The following is a 15,108-nucleotide window of genomic DNA, read 5'->3' on the forward strand; positions in this document are numbered from 1 at the left end:
ACCTCGTACATATTTTCAAAGCAATAATTATTATATAGGTACTTCAAGAAGAGAATTCAAGTTTTTTTTTTCAAATCAAAAAATCAATTACATACTTTCGTGATTCATAAGTGGAGGAAATTATTATGTGTAACTGTGTAACTGATTGTTAACACTTTGAATTGTCGCAGGTCAGTTTCATAGAAAAAATCACAAGTTTTTTTTTAAACTTTCCGGAAACTGTAGGATATTATTTAGTTGTATCCTACATTTTGTATTGCACCTTATTGGTAAATAATTCTGCAGAATGAACTTGTCATATTTTCGATCCTCTTTTGATCATATGTTTTTCACGGCTCTTTTTCTAGAGAGAAGCGTGGTGTAACGAAACGTCGTTTGTTTTTCAATATTGCACCGAGCTTAAGCCAAACACATCGCCAGTTGAGATTTATCCGCGACGTCGTTCATGCGTATTTGCTCGTTATGACTTAGTGCTTCCGAAAATGAGATAATAAGTTTTTTGATTAATTATTGTGCTTTAGATCCATTGGTTTCAATTGTTTGCTCATACTCAAAGATATCACGGTAAGAAAAAGCGTGAGAAAATTGTTTATCAGGCTAGTGGCATTAAAAAAGAATCGATATATTGAGATAATGCAAAATATGACCATTTTTTCACCCAATATTCAGGTTTAGTTCGGTTTCAAAGAGAGTGGAGTACAGTTAAGATTTCAAATATTTAAAATGCTTAAGATTCTGCTGAATCAATTTTCAAGAGTAAATGAAATCAATTGATAATAACCAATAAAGTCTTAACAAACCCAGCTTTTTTTCCAAATCATCTAATCCAGCGCCATCATGAAAAGATACATCGCGTTATGAGCGAACATTCAAAAGTCAGTTGTTATCGTTTGTAAGAAGGTAAATCTAATTATATATTTTTCTATTGCCACATTTCAATTTTGGTGAAGCGTGTGTGTGAAAATACTAGCAATGCTTTTATTTTTTGATCATTTTTGCGAGGATGACGCCGACTAGAAGTGATGTGACATCTTTGGTCTATCTACAACTGCACATAATCCTACATGTGCAATCTGGGAGAACGAAAAACGAATCTATATGCACCATCCTATTCAAGTTGCTTACTGACATTGAAAACGCAAGGAAAGCTAGCTTTAGATTTGTTTTATCAATTAAAAAGTATTTGAGGCATGCTAAAAACTCGCAAAAATATACGTATGCCTTAAAGAGTAAAAAATCAGGTTTAAAAATCTCAAAGTGCAAATTTTTAATTCTTACATTATATTTAGATAAAGAGTAGATGAGTTGCAGTTGTAAATTCATTCTGACGATGAAGTGGTTTATTTATTGCTTATGAGCCTAATTATGACTTAATTATGAATTATGGATGAATATTTCTGGGAAATTTGGAATCACAAAAAAAATTAAAGATTGAAAAATTCAACAAATTTTTAAACTTTCAATCAATTAAAAACATTTAAGTTAGGAAATATGTAACTAGGAAATTTGTAACTTTTTTTTTTCAATTTACGAAATAAATTTTTACAGTCAAAATTACAAATTTAAGAGTAAAACATTTAAAAGTTCATAAAATCAAATATTGGAAACTTGTTTCAAAATTATGTACCGTAAAATAAGGTGAATGGGTACATAGAGGTGAATAGGTACAAAAATGAAAGGATTTTTGTGATTCGAATATAGAGTAGTTCGATCCTTAATTGATTCATAGTTCAAAAGAAAAAAAAGTACAGAAAATATTAATTTTATACGCAAAAAAAACGTTGATCATAGAAGAGGTTGGTCATGAAAAGTTATCGCAGTAGGTCGTGTTTATTTCGTCTCCGAGAAAATGTTGTGTTCCAAAAGTTTTGAAAAGGGGACATTTGTCTTAACTCTATTAGAATTCGGTAGTGAAGTACCAGTGATGATATTCTACGATTATGTTGAAATAAAAAATTGTGTTAAGAGAGAGGGAAAGTTAAGGGAAAACAAAAAAAAAATCGGTATCAGTGGCTGAAAATTTACTGCCGGAAACAGCGAACGATGAAAGTAACAAATCACTAATTGCTGTGACTACAAAGAAAAAATAAAACCACCTTAGTTCCCTCGAGCTCGTGTTATGCGAGTTGAATGGGCTATTCAAGAAGCTGGTGGAAAATTTTCCGAAACATTGCATATTTGAGGATGAAAAAAGAATTCATACCGGGATGAATCAGTGAAAATCGAAAGCGGCAATTTTTGGGAACAAGACCATGGTACCACTGGAGATGGTTCCAGCATCGCAGCACCTCTCATACAAACCACGATTTCCACCAGGATCACAGATGTCTGAAGATTGGTGAGCTCGTTCCAAACATTTAATTTAGTATTTAATCATTTTATTCTTCATCAGTCCTATTTGCCAAGTAGGATTCCAAATGAATAATCCTTCCCCACTTTTCTGAACACAGCATCCTGGGTCTTAAGAGTTATCAGCACATAAAAAATTTTATTTTGCTGTGCTGTTTCAGATCGTTTCTACAAATATTACATTGACTTACCGCGGTATACGTTGTAGTACCTTACTGATCTTGACAACGCTTGAAATGAGTATTGAATTCAGGTACTCATTTTGGCATCTTGTATTGTTCTTGATAATCAGTTGTACCTCGTGTATCAGCCAATTCAAGATGTGTGTTCAGACCCGAATGTAAAACAAAGGATCTTTAAATAAACGAAAAAAAAAGATTCGTGTAGTCACCCTATGCTATGGCATGCTACGCTAAAAAACATTGATCCTAGACGAACATTTAGGACTAGAGCTGGAAATATAAATATTAAATTTCTTTGACTATATTTTGCCCCTGGAGTTGGCATCATCATCATATCTTCAAATACATAACCCTTCGTTTCACAAAGTAAAAATTGTAAACACTTTTTTTAATTATAAAAGCTGAAACATTGGTTCTTTTATTAATGTTACATCAATGATGTAGACTTAATTCCCAACTGTTTAAATGAATTTTAAATGATGGGAAAGGCGATTACTAGGGATTGAAAAACATAAAAAAAAACATGCGCAAAACGCAAAACTTTGCCCTGCCCTTGCGTTTAAAATGATTAAAGTCTCAATGAACCCATTTTTGTTGTTCTACAGTATGTAAGCTAATGAGTTTCTCAATGAATAAGCTACGGTCCCTATTACCCAACTCCTACTTGGGGGTGGAAAAACATTGCACCATCTAAAGCAAATCGAAAGCTGAATGAACTGCGTTTGACAGAAATATTACGGAAATAGTCAAAACTGTCCCGATTAATACCATTTTACAATTTTATAAAATGAGATACCCAGAGAGAAGTGGAAATACTGGTTACCTATAAAAAACGTTGAGTTATTTATTTTTTCAATGAATTGTCATAAGATTATAGTATTCTCATCTTAGAAAGTATTTCGATTAAATGAATGGTTTTCAAGATACACGCAATCATAGCTATCCCATTTCCAATTAAACGCTTTCAAATACCTAGGGGAGATAAAGACATAATGAGAACTTTAAGGAAAACGCTTATTTAACCATATGATACCCTTTAAATATGTGAGTTGCATCACTGGATCGTGTTCAGAGACTAAAGAAGTCCTTATAGTATCCAGTTTAGAATTTTAAAAGTTGTTAGTAACGTTGAAAAACGCATTTTGAAAACGTGCACCAAAAGCTGAAAACCAGTCACTTTGTGGGGCAAGCTGAAAATCCTCTGGGGCAGAATGAGCTTCCTTTCAAATATGAGCTTGTTCGGCGTACAAGAGTATTAAAGCATTACACATATTAATTCATTACACTATCCTCGCACATATTTACACATATTTACAAACATTAAAAAAAAACTAAAACTAGGTCAGGTCAGTCAATGTTTAACTGGTGTCAGTCAATGAATAACTTAATTGAAGCTGATTGCCTGTTTCGAGAAAAGTATGAGAAGCGTTGAAGAATATTCCTTCATAGTCCAGAAAAGAAGTAAATGCTATCAGTTTATACGTTCGTTCTTTTTTACGTTTTTGTAGGCATCGTATTATTCCTGCCACTTGATCATCATTGCTGTTGGTTTCACTTATGTGATGTTTCTATAGAATGTTAGTCATTAAATGAGAAATCTTTTTTGTCTGTAGGATTGCTGTAAAAAAGTATTCAAAAGTGTTTAGAACAGTACCCCAATTTATCATTACCTACATATTCGTTCTATATTCTGGCTCTATTTCAGGCTGATTAACGTTTCATGTTCATACTGAAGTCAACAATTCGTTCGAAATGCTCCGAGGGAGCTAGGAATGTATGTTATATTTCCGGCTGATGAGTTAATACTTTTCTCATACGGTATCGCACTACCAAGAGTCCCTCCTCGACCAACTCTGGACAACCTTAAAGAGCCTTCGGTATTCGTAGGCAATCGGCCACCTACTGCCAGTAATATCTCATCATCTGGAAATACTAAAGAACCCGCCAAAATTGAAGTTCCAAGGATTTCTTCAACAAAATCTGCCTCTCACTCAAAACCATTGGAAGGCAAGACCTCCGTGAACGATTTCGATAGTTATACACGAGTAGTCGGCAACGAACAAGCAGTCTTGATGAAAAATGTGATCGAAACCGAAGACAGCAACAAACCTGTCGATTCCTGCATTCCTGTTCCACGATCGACGATACCACCTCTCTCTTCAACGTCACCGAAAGTACCAACGAAAGCTAAAGAAAACCTTAAATCCAGGCTTCATTTAAATTTAGGACGCTTGCGCCCACATTCCTCCGTTGAACAAAGCGAAACATCGCGAATACGCGAAGACCTACAGATACATGTGTCGAATCCTATATTTACTAAAGAAAACCTTCGCCAAAGAAACTACGATGCCTTCTTCGAATCAGGCGAAACGATCTACTTGCTAAAGAAAAAAGATACACCCTTACCATTGGAAAACATTCCGGTTGATGCACCATCGTGGGAATGCAATACAACTAGTCTATCGAAAATTAATCCTAGTAAAAAGATTACCAGCAGCGGATTTGGTAGAGGTATTGTTAAAATGTTGTTGAAGTTTATAGTATAAAATTTAACAGAGTTTGGCTAAGCTTGCTCGCCTTTTTTCAAAAACATATGAAATTTAATTTCAGAAACACCGCAACATCGCAAGGAAGTAATCGAGGGTGAGACATACGAAAATAGCATGAATGCCAAGTTAAATGACTCAGTTGATTGCAAAATAATGCAAACAGGTAGGTTCCATCAGTGTGTCACTATCAAATATATGCTTGGGGTACAATACTGGAATACGAGTGTTCGAAAAAGTTGTAAACAATAACATCAGTTAAAGGAATGCCGATGTAAAACTTGTGTATGATATGCATCCTTAGAACTGCAGATCAAGGTATTCAAGATCAGCTGTCAGGCTAGACAACTTATCAACTCGCATGGTAACTAGCTACACGCAGCTTTTCGGCTATTAAGCTGCAGCTTTGCTCAAACGCTATTTATTCAAAAAAATAGAACAACTATTAACATAAATACCTCCTTACATTTTAATCGCTTCTTATCGATCCTTCGAGCAAAGTAGTTCCTTTTATTCAAAATGAAATTTGCAAATAGAAATAATGTATCAGAAACGGTAAAGACCCATTGAGGCTTACGGAATTTGAAAAATTAGATTTTTTCTATTGTAGGTACTAAGGCTATGATCATTTAGAATCCGGGCAGTTTCAAACATGTGTATTTTAAAAACTATTTATTTGTTCAAAAAACTTTCTATGGAGGAAATGACATTTAATGTAAAAATATAAAAAAAATATTTTTATTATTAATTTCAAGAAATACTCTTACTTTTTCATTAAAACTCTTTTTTATCTTTGCACACTTTTTTATTGATTTATTATATTACCACAGAAGCAAAATCTTTGCAAAATCATCATATTTTACACAAACTCACCTGGAAAAAGCAATTGGAATCTGGTTGGAACCTTTTCATGAGTCGGCATCTCGAAGAGTTTGATCTCTTAAATCCGGTTTTAACATATATTTCTTTGTCCATCAGAACACATCTGTCACATTGAGTAAAAATCGGTTGCACAGATTGCGATCTATTGAGCTGCTCACTATTAGTTATTTACATGGTGTCTACTAGTCGGGCATAACTTTTTGCCTGCAGGAAATTGATTTATTGCATTATTTAAAGGGTCTGCATTCAGTTATCCCTACCTACCTAACCTAAAGGTCCAGCGCCGATTGACCGGCGCATAGGGCTGAGATAAAAGATCTCCACTGCTGGCGATCCGGAGCCAGCGTCTTCACTTGCTGCCAGCCGAGGTTCTCGTCAACTGTGCGGATTTCAGCGGCTAGACTTCGCCGCCACGAGCTTTTGGACCTGCCTCTTCTTCGATGCCCTTCTGGATTCCAGTCAAGCGCCTCTCTGCAAATCTCGTTTTCATCTCTTCGCAGCGTGTGCCCAATCCATCTCCACTTACGTTCCCGAATCGCGATTTCTAGCGCCTTTTGATGACACCGGCGATGAAGTTCAACGTTTGAGATCCAGTTGCCAGGCCACCAAGCGCGGATGATGTTCCGCAGGCAGCGATTCACAAAAACTTGCAGTTTTCGCGTCGTCACCGCATATGTGCACCAAGTTTCACACCCGTACAGCAATACGGATTTGACGTTTGAGTTGAAGATTCGGATCTTAGTTCGTAGAGAGATCTGGCGTGACCGCCAGATGTTTCGGAGACTCGCAAACGCAAATCGGGCTTTTCTGATCCGGGTCTCGATGTCCTTCTTGGTCCCACCACCAGGCGTAATCTGGCTACCAAGATACTGGAAGCACTCCACTGTCTCAACCTGTTGTCCAGCTACCACGAAATTGGAACGATTTGCTGTATTGATTTCCATCGACTTGGTCTTTCCGACATTGATTTTGAGACCTGCTGCCTTGGAGCTTTCGGTGAGGTCGTCGAGTTTGCTCTGCATGTCTTGTTGTGTTTGGGCGAGCAAAACAATATCGTCTGCCAGGTCAAGGTCGTTCAGTTGCTCCATGGTTGAAGGATTCCACGGCAATCCTCGGTTTGGTCTACAGTCAATCGATCCAGTCAAGATCTCATCCATTACGATGAGAAAAAGCAGCGGTGACAAAATACATCCTTGTCTCACTCCAGCAGTTACCGGGATTGGTTCGGACAAGACACCGTCGTGCAAGACCTTGCACGAAAATGCCTCGTACTGTGCTTCGATGAGATGGACTAGTTTCTCTGGGACCCCTCGTCGTCTAAGAGCAGCCCAGATGTTTTCGTGGTTCAGTTGGTCAAATGCTTTTTCGAAATCAACGAACACCAGCAGAAGAGAGTCCTGGAATTCGTTGATTTGTTCCAGTATTATTCGTAGCGTTGTGATGTGGTCCACACATGATCGTCCGGATCGGAATCCAGCTTGTTGCCGTCGGGGTGTAGCGTCGATTTTCTCCTGGATCCTGTTCAGGATCACTTTGCAGAGTACTTTGAGGGTTGTACAGATCAAAGTTATGCCACGCCAGTTACCCCCATTACCATTCAGTTATCCCGAATAACCATATTCTTTTTTACCATATTCAAGATCAAGGGTTCCGCTCTGATGCTTGGTTTGAACTTCGCGTTGATCCTTAAGTGGCTCCTCATACTTCTTAACCCTTTGGTCCACAAACAAAAAAACAGAAAAAATTAACAGTTCATGAGTTTTCAAGTCGACAATGAAGAATTTTCGAGGCGCAAAATGCGCAAAAAACGCAATTTTGAGCAACATTATTTTTACCATGTCTTTTTTCCATCGTAAATATCTCAAACACACCTTAACTTAAAAATCTGGCAAAAATAGACAAGATAGTCCAACGCTGCTAAAGTTTTGCATATCCCATCTCTAGTAATGTAGCTATCATCGAAATGAAGTGCCCGGATACTAAATGATCATAGCTTTGGTTGGTACAAGTATGAATGGACATTTACCCAATATCAAAAGTGAATAACATCAAAATACTTCTCGTTACTAATAAGTTTCTTTATCATCCTTTAGTTGTGGAATTCACCGCAGAGTTGGCCTTAGCGTATAATCAACATGCTGAAACTTTAAGGTTGCTTGTGTCCAACTACAAACAGATGTATAACGCTATCGGACAGGAAAGGTAAATAATTATATAAAGTTATACAGAAATAATTAGGTATTGCCAATGCTCGTACATACTACACAGGGTGATAATAAAGTTCCAGTACCTTTTAAAAACGTTTCAAAACTATGACCCTATTAACACTAGCATTTTTGAACTAAGTATACTGAAGATAATTTTTAATATGAAATCCGAAAATGATACTCAAAAATTTCAGTAGAACTGTTTAATATGAAATGAAATTAAATTAACAGTTCAGTATAAAAATATGAAATATTGGAAAAAAAACTTGTTTCCTAGATTCTTATATTTCGGTCTGCATAACATTAATTTGAAATCTCTTTTATGCATACTGAAGTTGACTAAATTGGCTATCAAGCATTTGAATTTCATTTTTGCGCATGATCAACAGTATTGTTGATATAAGTGAATTTATGATAAAAACGCATTTTTGTAGAGAAAAATTTTGTTGTTTTCTTTCTAAATTTTAAATTTGGAGCATACCTCAAAAACTGTTTTAATGAGTTTTTTTATTTCATTTTCGGAATCACATTTACGCGCTTTTACGTTTCCACCCTGTAAATAAACCCCTGTAACGAGATTGAGAAACGAACATCATCGAATAAACTTTCCTCTGACTGAAAAATTTGCGGAGCTCTAAGAAAGGGGTTTTCAGCTATTCTATAATAATAATTTTATCGGTTCAACTTGATAGCCAAGATTCCAAAGAATGTTACTTGTTAATTTTGATTGCTTGTATATAAAAAAAAAGTTCTAAGTTTCTTTTTAAAAAACAAGGGAAATTTAATTGTCATCCTGTACGCTAGTATGTTTCGTCTTGAATGCTCTGTTTAACTGGATATCTTAAAATGTACGTAAGCCTACATTTTTTCTCTTGAAAAAATCATTTCCAGATCGGAGTGGCGACGCAATTATTCAGAAATATGGAACGGTTACTTGGCCGAAATAGAAGAAGATTCGCGATCTGCAGTGAACCTAGCAAAAGCTCTTTCCAATATGGTAAGAATTGTTTCTTGTAAGTGTTGTAAGCCTACTTGGTTGAATAATTCTTCTGAATCAAAGCAATCTAGGATTGTTACGATGCACAGGAATTGTCTGATTATTTGCGTTCTGATCTTTAGAGTTTTTTTTATGAGAGTGTCCTTTTCTTGACATTTGTTACACTATGAAGACTTCGGGTGATTCTTCGCATGCCTATTGCTTCTACGGCAATTGTTCAGCTTACAAATTTTTCGCATTCCAACCTTCTACTTTATGGCACATGACTAAAAATTGGCGAAAATTCAAGCTGTTATATGTTCATTAGACTGAGTCAATTTTGAGTCATTTTTGAATTTCTCAAACCCTGGTGTCTAAAAAGCTTTGTTTTGGTTCAAAACTCATCCATGATATTTTGCACATTTTTTTTTAGTTTACGTTTACATGAGTATATTTTGACTTTTGCTTGGTGCATAGCGAGGTATTGCATGACTACTTTTCATGCAATACTTCACGGGGCACAAGTTGTGGTGTCAATTGAATTTATTGTTTATCAATTCTAAAAGACATACCCCTGTTAAACAATTAATAACTTTTTTGTCAAATAAGATACTAAGTTATGGTCTTCAACAAAGTTGTGCAGCGGAAAATTTCTTTTTGAGAATTTATAAATTAGCAGAAGAAACAGGCACATAAGAAACAAAAATGATGTTGATTTATCAGTACAAAATATTCAATTTTCCCATCCAAACCTAAAAGTCGAAATTTACTCAAGTAAACGTTATTTAAAAATTCTGCAAAAATCGTGTATGAGTTTTGAACCAAAACGAAGCTTTTTAAACCCCAAGGTTAGAGAAATTCAAAAATGACCCCAAATCGACTCAGTGTAATACGTACGTTGTTGTTGGATTTTGAACAACTATTTTGCTGTTTTTTCACCGATTTTTTCTATGATAGATGCATTCACGTAGGTTTTTTCCCTTATCGTGTAATACCTGTTGCTAAATAAGGACGTAACTCTAAATTATTAATTTTAATATTTATCATCAGTCGTTCTACCATAACTTTACAACTATTCCTCTGGAAAAAATCTAGTAAACTGTTTTAATAAAAGTATTCAAAGACACATTCTAAGTCATTTCTCATATTTGCAGGTTTCCTTCAAGGAGGGAAGTCCCACGCCGGATTTTCTCTCGGAAACTCAAGAACATGGCACATGGAACCAATTCGATTTGCGGGCTAGGAAAATTTTGAAGGCATCCGAACAAACGCAAGTAAGTATATCTTAACCTTTTGCATAATTTTTTTGCGTAAAGTCATTTACTACATAACAGGAGGAAAATAAATGCCCAATACCAGTTTTTTGAATAGATGATTCGGAACTAGAAACTCGAATCTGCCACTCATTCTGATTTTGAAAATTTATTCTCAAGATACTTAAATTTGATTAGGATAATCGATGAAGATGTTATTTTTTCAATTACGCTTCTTGGTCTATATTCTCAAGCAACATGGCCATTTTTTGTGTGGGTTTTAAATATTGAATAATTTGGTTTGATTTGATAGATTTCATTTAAAATCGAATTCTAGCAAGATCTTTGCAATTTCTCAACTTGGTTTAAAACCGCATTTCTCTTAATGATTATTACATTTCCAAAACATCGGAAACTATATTATACGGTTCACAAAGGATTGGCACCTATATAAATAACAAGGATCGAATATAGAAATACAGAAAAATAGAAATAAGGTTATGTGCACTGTGGAACAAATGTCTTGTAAATTGTTTTAGAATTTGATCAATAATCATAAGAGTTCCAAATTTTTCATTTCCCGACACTAAGCTTTTTTGGCACATGGACGAATGGGAAGTTGTGCTTTTATAACGAAAGCTCTTCTGCGTTTGACAGTCTTTCCCTGTGTTTATTGCGCAGGTCATGAAAATTTTGTCTCTCAGACGTTCGAATGATAATAGCCAGTGAAATATACCTGTTCCATAAACTTGTATCCTTTCAGTGATTTATTCTGTAATCTTCACCTATCTGTCGAAAGCGTAGTCGGACCCGTTTCTATGTCTATATCCTTCTCAAAATATTGCACAATTTAATGTTGAATCGTCAATAAAACCAATATCACTCAATTGGGAAGAGAAAGAAATTGACGAAACAAAAATTGAGAACTTTAATCAACAATAGCTTTTCCCATACCACAACATTTCAGAAACCTGTGATATTTATTTCCGGAGTTCGTGTTTGTTTGTGAATATTGTGGCCAACTGATACGGTGGACTGAAAATTTTTACCAAAAAAGACAAACTTCAAATGTATGATTATTTAAAATGTGATAGTGGTATGATTTTTTACTGGAGAAGTTGAAAATAAATGCCTTTATCAGAGCACCCATCAGAGTTGAAGATTTTTGCAATTCAATTCATCCGTAACATCAAGTGTGCACAAGTTGCAACTTTTTTTCGCCCAGAGCCCACAACTGCTGATTTTTAAATTGAAGTCTTTGATATAGCATTGCTATTCATTTGGATATATCGATAATACCCAAAACGCTGGTAAGTGTCGAAATAAGAATGTTCAAAAAGTAAGAAAATGTCGATTTGGTTCGAAAAGTGAGACTTTTTTATGTCTCATTATTTTTTTTTTAATTTATAAAATCTAATATCCCTCGACATTGGTTTTGGTTTCGAATCTGTATAATTTTTTGTTGCCATTTTGTGTGAAATGATTTTTTTTTGGATAGCTAGTATAGTTCATCCCATTCATGAATTTCGGTAGTTTTTCTCATAATTTCAATTTTGATAATACGGTACGGTAAAATTATTTCCAAAATAATAGCTAGAAAAAAGCCTAAAACACAAAGAAATTTATTTATTGAATTTATTGGAATTTATTTGCATGCATAAATCATTTTCTCATTTTATTTATTTCAATGTAGCTTGTAGATGCTCAGATACGTTTTATTCTATAATTTCTTAGTCAAGCTGTGAAAACTTCTTTGTAACGTTGCGAGTTTTATATACTCTTACTTAGGAGACATAGATAGACAAACTTATTTGACAGATAGTCATAGTGATTAGATTTCATTCTAAGGTCATTAGAAATCATGTTACAGCTCGTCCTATCATTTCAATAAGTCAATCTTCAATTTTGAGAATAGATAAAATTGGAGGCCTGTGTATAAGCCAGTCATGGAATTAGAATGATAAGGAACGAGTGTCACGTTCAAAGTTGCCAGGAGGTAATGACAAAGATCAGTACAGAATCAATATACATCAAAATTTTCTAGTGTACATCATACGCCTCAAATGCATAAGAGTGGTTGGAAATGTCTGTAATGCTTTTTAATTTACAACTACAATATTTTTTAGTAAATACCTACTAACTATTGCATCTGGACATAGTGTGCACTAGACTGCCCAAAATTTGTATGGGAAATTTAAATCCTGTGAAATGTTATACGCTGCAGGCTAAAATTGATCCTGGGCCTAGTACAAGATCTGATGCCAAATTTGGGCCAGATCGGACCACGGGAAGGGGTCGCTCAACGAGCCTGAAGTTTGTATGGGATTTTGGGACATTTTGTTCGAGAGGAACATTAAAAACCAGTTTTTCGTCAATAACTTTTGTCTCCTTTATTAAACCTCGGACTCTACTGGCCGAGCAATCTAACGGGTTTTACCTGCCGGTGGGAAGGACCAAATATTAAACCTCGGACTCTACTGGCCGAGCAATCTAACGGGTTTTACCTGCCGGTGGGAAGGACCAAATATTAAACCTCGGACTCTACTGGCCGAGCAATCTAACGGGTTTTACCTGCCGGTGGGAAGGACCAAATATTAAACCTCGGACTCTACTGGCCGAGCAATCTAACGGGTTTTACCTGCCGGTGGGAAGGACCAAATATTAAACCTCGGACTCTACTGGCCGAGCAATCTAACGGGTTTTACCTGCCGGTGGGAAGGACCAAATATTAAACCTCGGACTCTACTGGCCGAGCAATCTAACGGGTTTTACCTGCCGGTGGGAAGGACCAAATATTAAACCTCGGACTCTACTGGCCGAGCAATCTAACGGGTTTTACCTGCCGGTGGGAAGGACCAAATATTAAACCTCGGACTCTACTGGCCGAGCAATCTGTCGCTTCCGGAGGTTTCCGCTGGGGTAAGTTTAAATTTCGGACCGTGATTGGAAAATCAGTATTTTACAAAAGAACTTCTTGATTTATTTGAGCGAGCAAAAAACACGTGTGAATTTTCTTCTATCTGACGTACAAGTGAAAATTTTATTCAAATCTGTCAATGCCTGCTACGATCAAATCTCGTTGTCGGCAACATCCTCCGGGGCACCAGACGCTCTGGGTTGTAATACGATTATTTTTGTAACTGGTCTTACGTATGATGAAAACGCAGTTCGTACTGATACTGTTCGGACATTACCGTCGGTTCCTCGCATTACCTTATCGATGATACCTCTAGGCCAGCACCCGCGATGCATGTTCTCGTCGACAATCATTACAAGATCACCTACAGCGTATTCGTGCCGGTTACGGTTGTCTTGCCACTTGTGGCGTTTCAGCAGCTCAGGTCGGTACGAAGACACCCACTTGCGCCAGAACCTGTCAGCGTATATTTGAGCATGTTTGTACGCAGCTCGACAATTTAGGTCCCGTTCGTCGAAATCATGATCGTATTGCATATGATTGTTTCTACCAAGTAATATCATATTAGGTGTGATCGGTTCAGGATCTTGCGGATCTTCAGGAACATGTGTCAACGGCCTATTGTTAACAACGTTCATAACTTCACAAAGAGCTGTACGCAACACCAGGTCCGAGGGATGCCTATCCTTCAACATGGATCGAAGCGCTGTTTTTACAGAGCGGACAAGTCGCTCCCAACATCCACCAAAATGCGGCGCTCCGGGTGGGATGAACGCCCATTGTACTCCTCTCACACTCAGCGTATCCGCAATCTGTTGCAGATCCAACTCCTGCAGCAGCTTTTTCGTCTCACGGTCCGCTCCTACAAAGTTCGTTCCATTATCGGTTAGAATTTTTTGAGGAATTCCCCGAATCGACATGAAACATCTTATAGCCATCAAACAACTACTTGTATCCAACGAAGGTACCACTTCCAGATGTAAAGCTCGACTCGAAAGGCAGGTGAAAAGTGCGACCCAACGCTTTTCTGTACGTCGCCCAACTTTCACAGTCAGTGGCCCAAAATAGTCGATGCCTGTATACGTAAACGGGAAAACGAAAGGTGTCGTCCGCTCTGGAGGAAGGTTACCCATTTGTGGTATTTTTGGGTTCGCCCGAAGCTCGCAACATCTCAAACATGTACGGGCAAATTTTTTAACTTGAGACCTAATTTTGAGAATTCTGTGCCGCTGATTCAAGTTGTTAATAATCGTCTCAGTGCCTTGGTGCCCATTCGCAATATGATACATCTTTATTAACAGGTTCGTGAAATGATGATTGTCCGGAAGAATAACAGGATTATTCACTTCGAAAGGCTGGCTGCTATCTTGAACTCGTCCTCGCATTCTGATAATGCCCTCATGAAGAAAAGGTGAGTATGCGAATAAACGGCTAGTTCGTTTGACGAAATCCTGCTTTTTGAGAAGAACCAGCTCTTCACCGAACGCTTCAGCTTGAACTTTCTGATACAACATCATTCTTGCTTGGTTGATATCATTCACGTCGATTGAAAATCTTTCAGGTTTTTCTGACTTGGGTAGCGCTAAAATTTTAAGCATTTTCAAGTAATATGCTGTACTTCTCGTTAGGCGATTAAAATCTGAGAAGCGTGTTATATCAGGAAGATCAAAACATTTTTGGGTGGATATTTGTAAACAAATTAGCAAATTATCCTCTACTTCTATATCAGCATTGAAATTAATTGCTTCTTCGTTAGTCAGTGTTAAGGTTTCTTGTTTTGGCCAGTGTTCCTGATC

The 15,108-nt window shown here is 36.6% G+C and overlaps 1 protein-coding gene across 4 annotated transcripts in view; it reads left to right on the forward strand.

Moving 5' to 3' along the window:
• Positions 1-404: 404 nt before the first annotated feature.
• Positions 405-15,108, forward strand: part of LOC129750951 (uncharacterized) — a 44,017-nt gene continuing 29,313 nt past the window's right edge. For 3 of the 4 annotated variants that reach the window (XM_055746169.1, XM_055746171.1, XM_055746172.1), the window contains exons 1-6: positions 405-564; positions 4,237-5,042; positions 5,142-5,243; positions 8,053-8,161; positions 9,058-9,163; positions 10,297-10,416. In XM_055746169.1, the coding sequence (XP_055602144.1) occupies positions 4,304-5,042; positions 5,142-5,243; positions 8,053-8,161; positions 9,058-9,163; positions 10,297-10,416 (1,176 nt within the window). In that variant the 5' untranslated portion in view covers positions 405-564; positions 4,237-4,303. Of the gene's footprint in view, positions 565-753; positions 901-4,236; positions 5,043-5,141; positions 5,244-8,052; positions 8,162-9,057; positions 9,164-10,296; positions 10,417-15,108 lie in introns of those variants that run through there. The other variant, XM_055746170.1, reaches the window with a different exon arrangement.

Source organism: Uranotaenia lowii, chromosome 3 (assembly GCF_029784155.1).
Source record: "Uranotaenia lowii strain MFRU-FL chromosome 3, ASM2978415v1, whole genome shotgun sequence".
NCBI lineage: Eukaryota > Metazoa > Arthropoda > Insecta > Diptera > Culicidae > Uranotaenia > Uranotaenia lowii.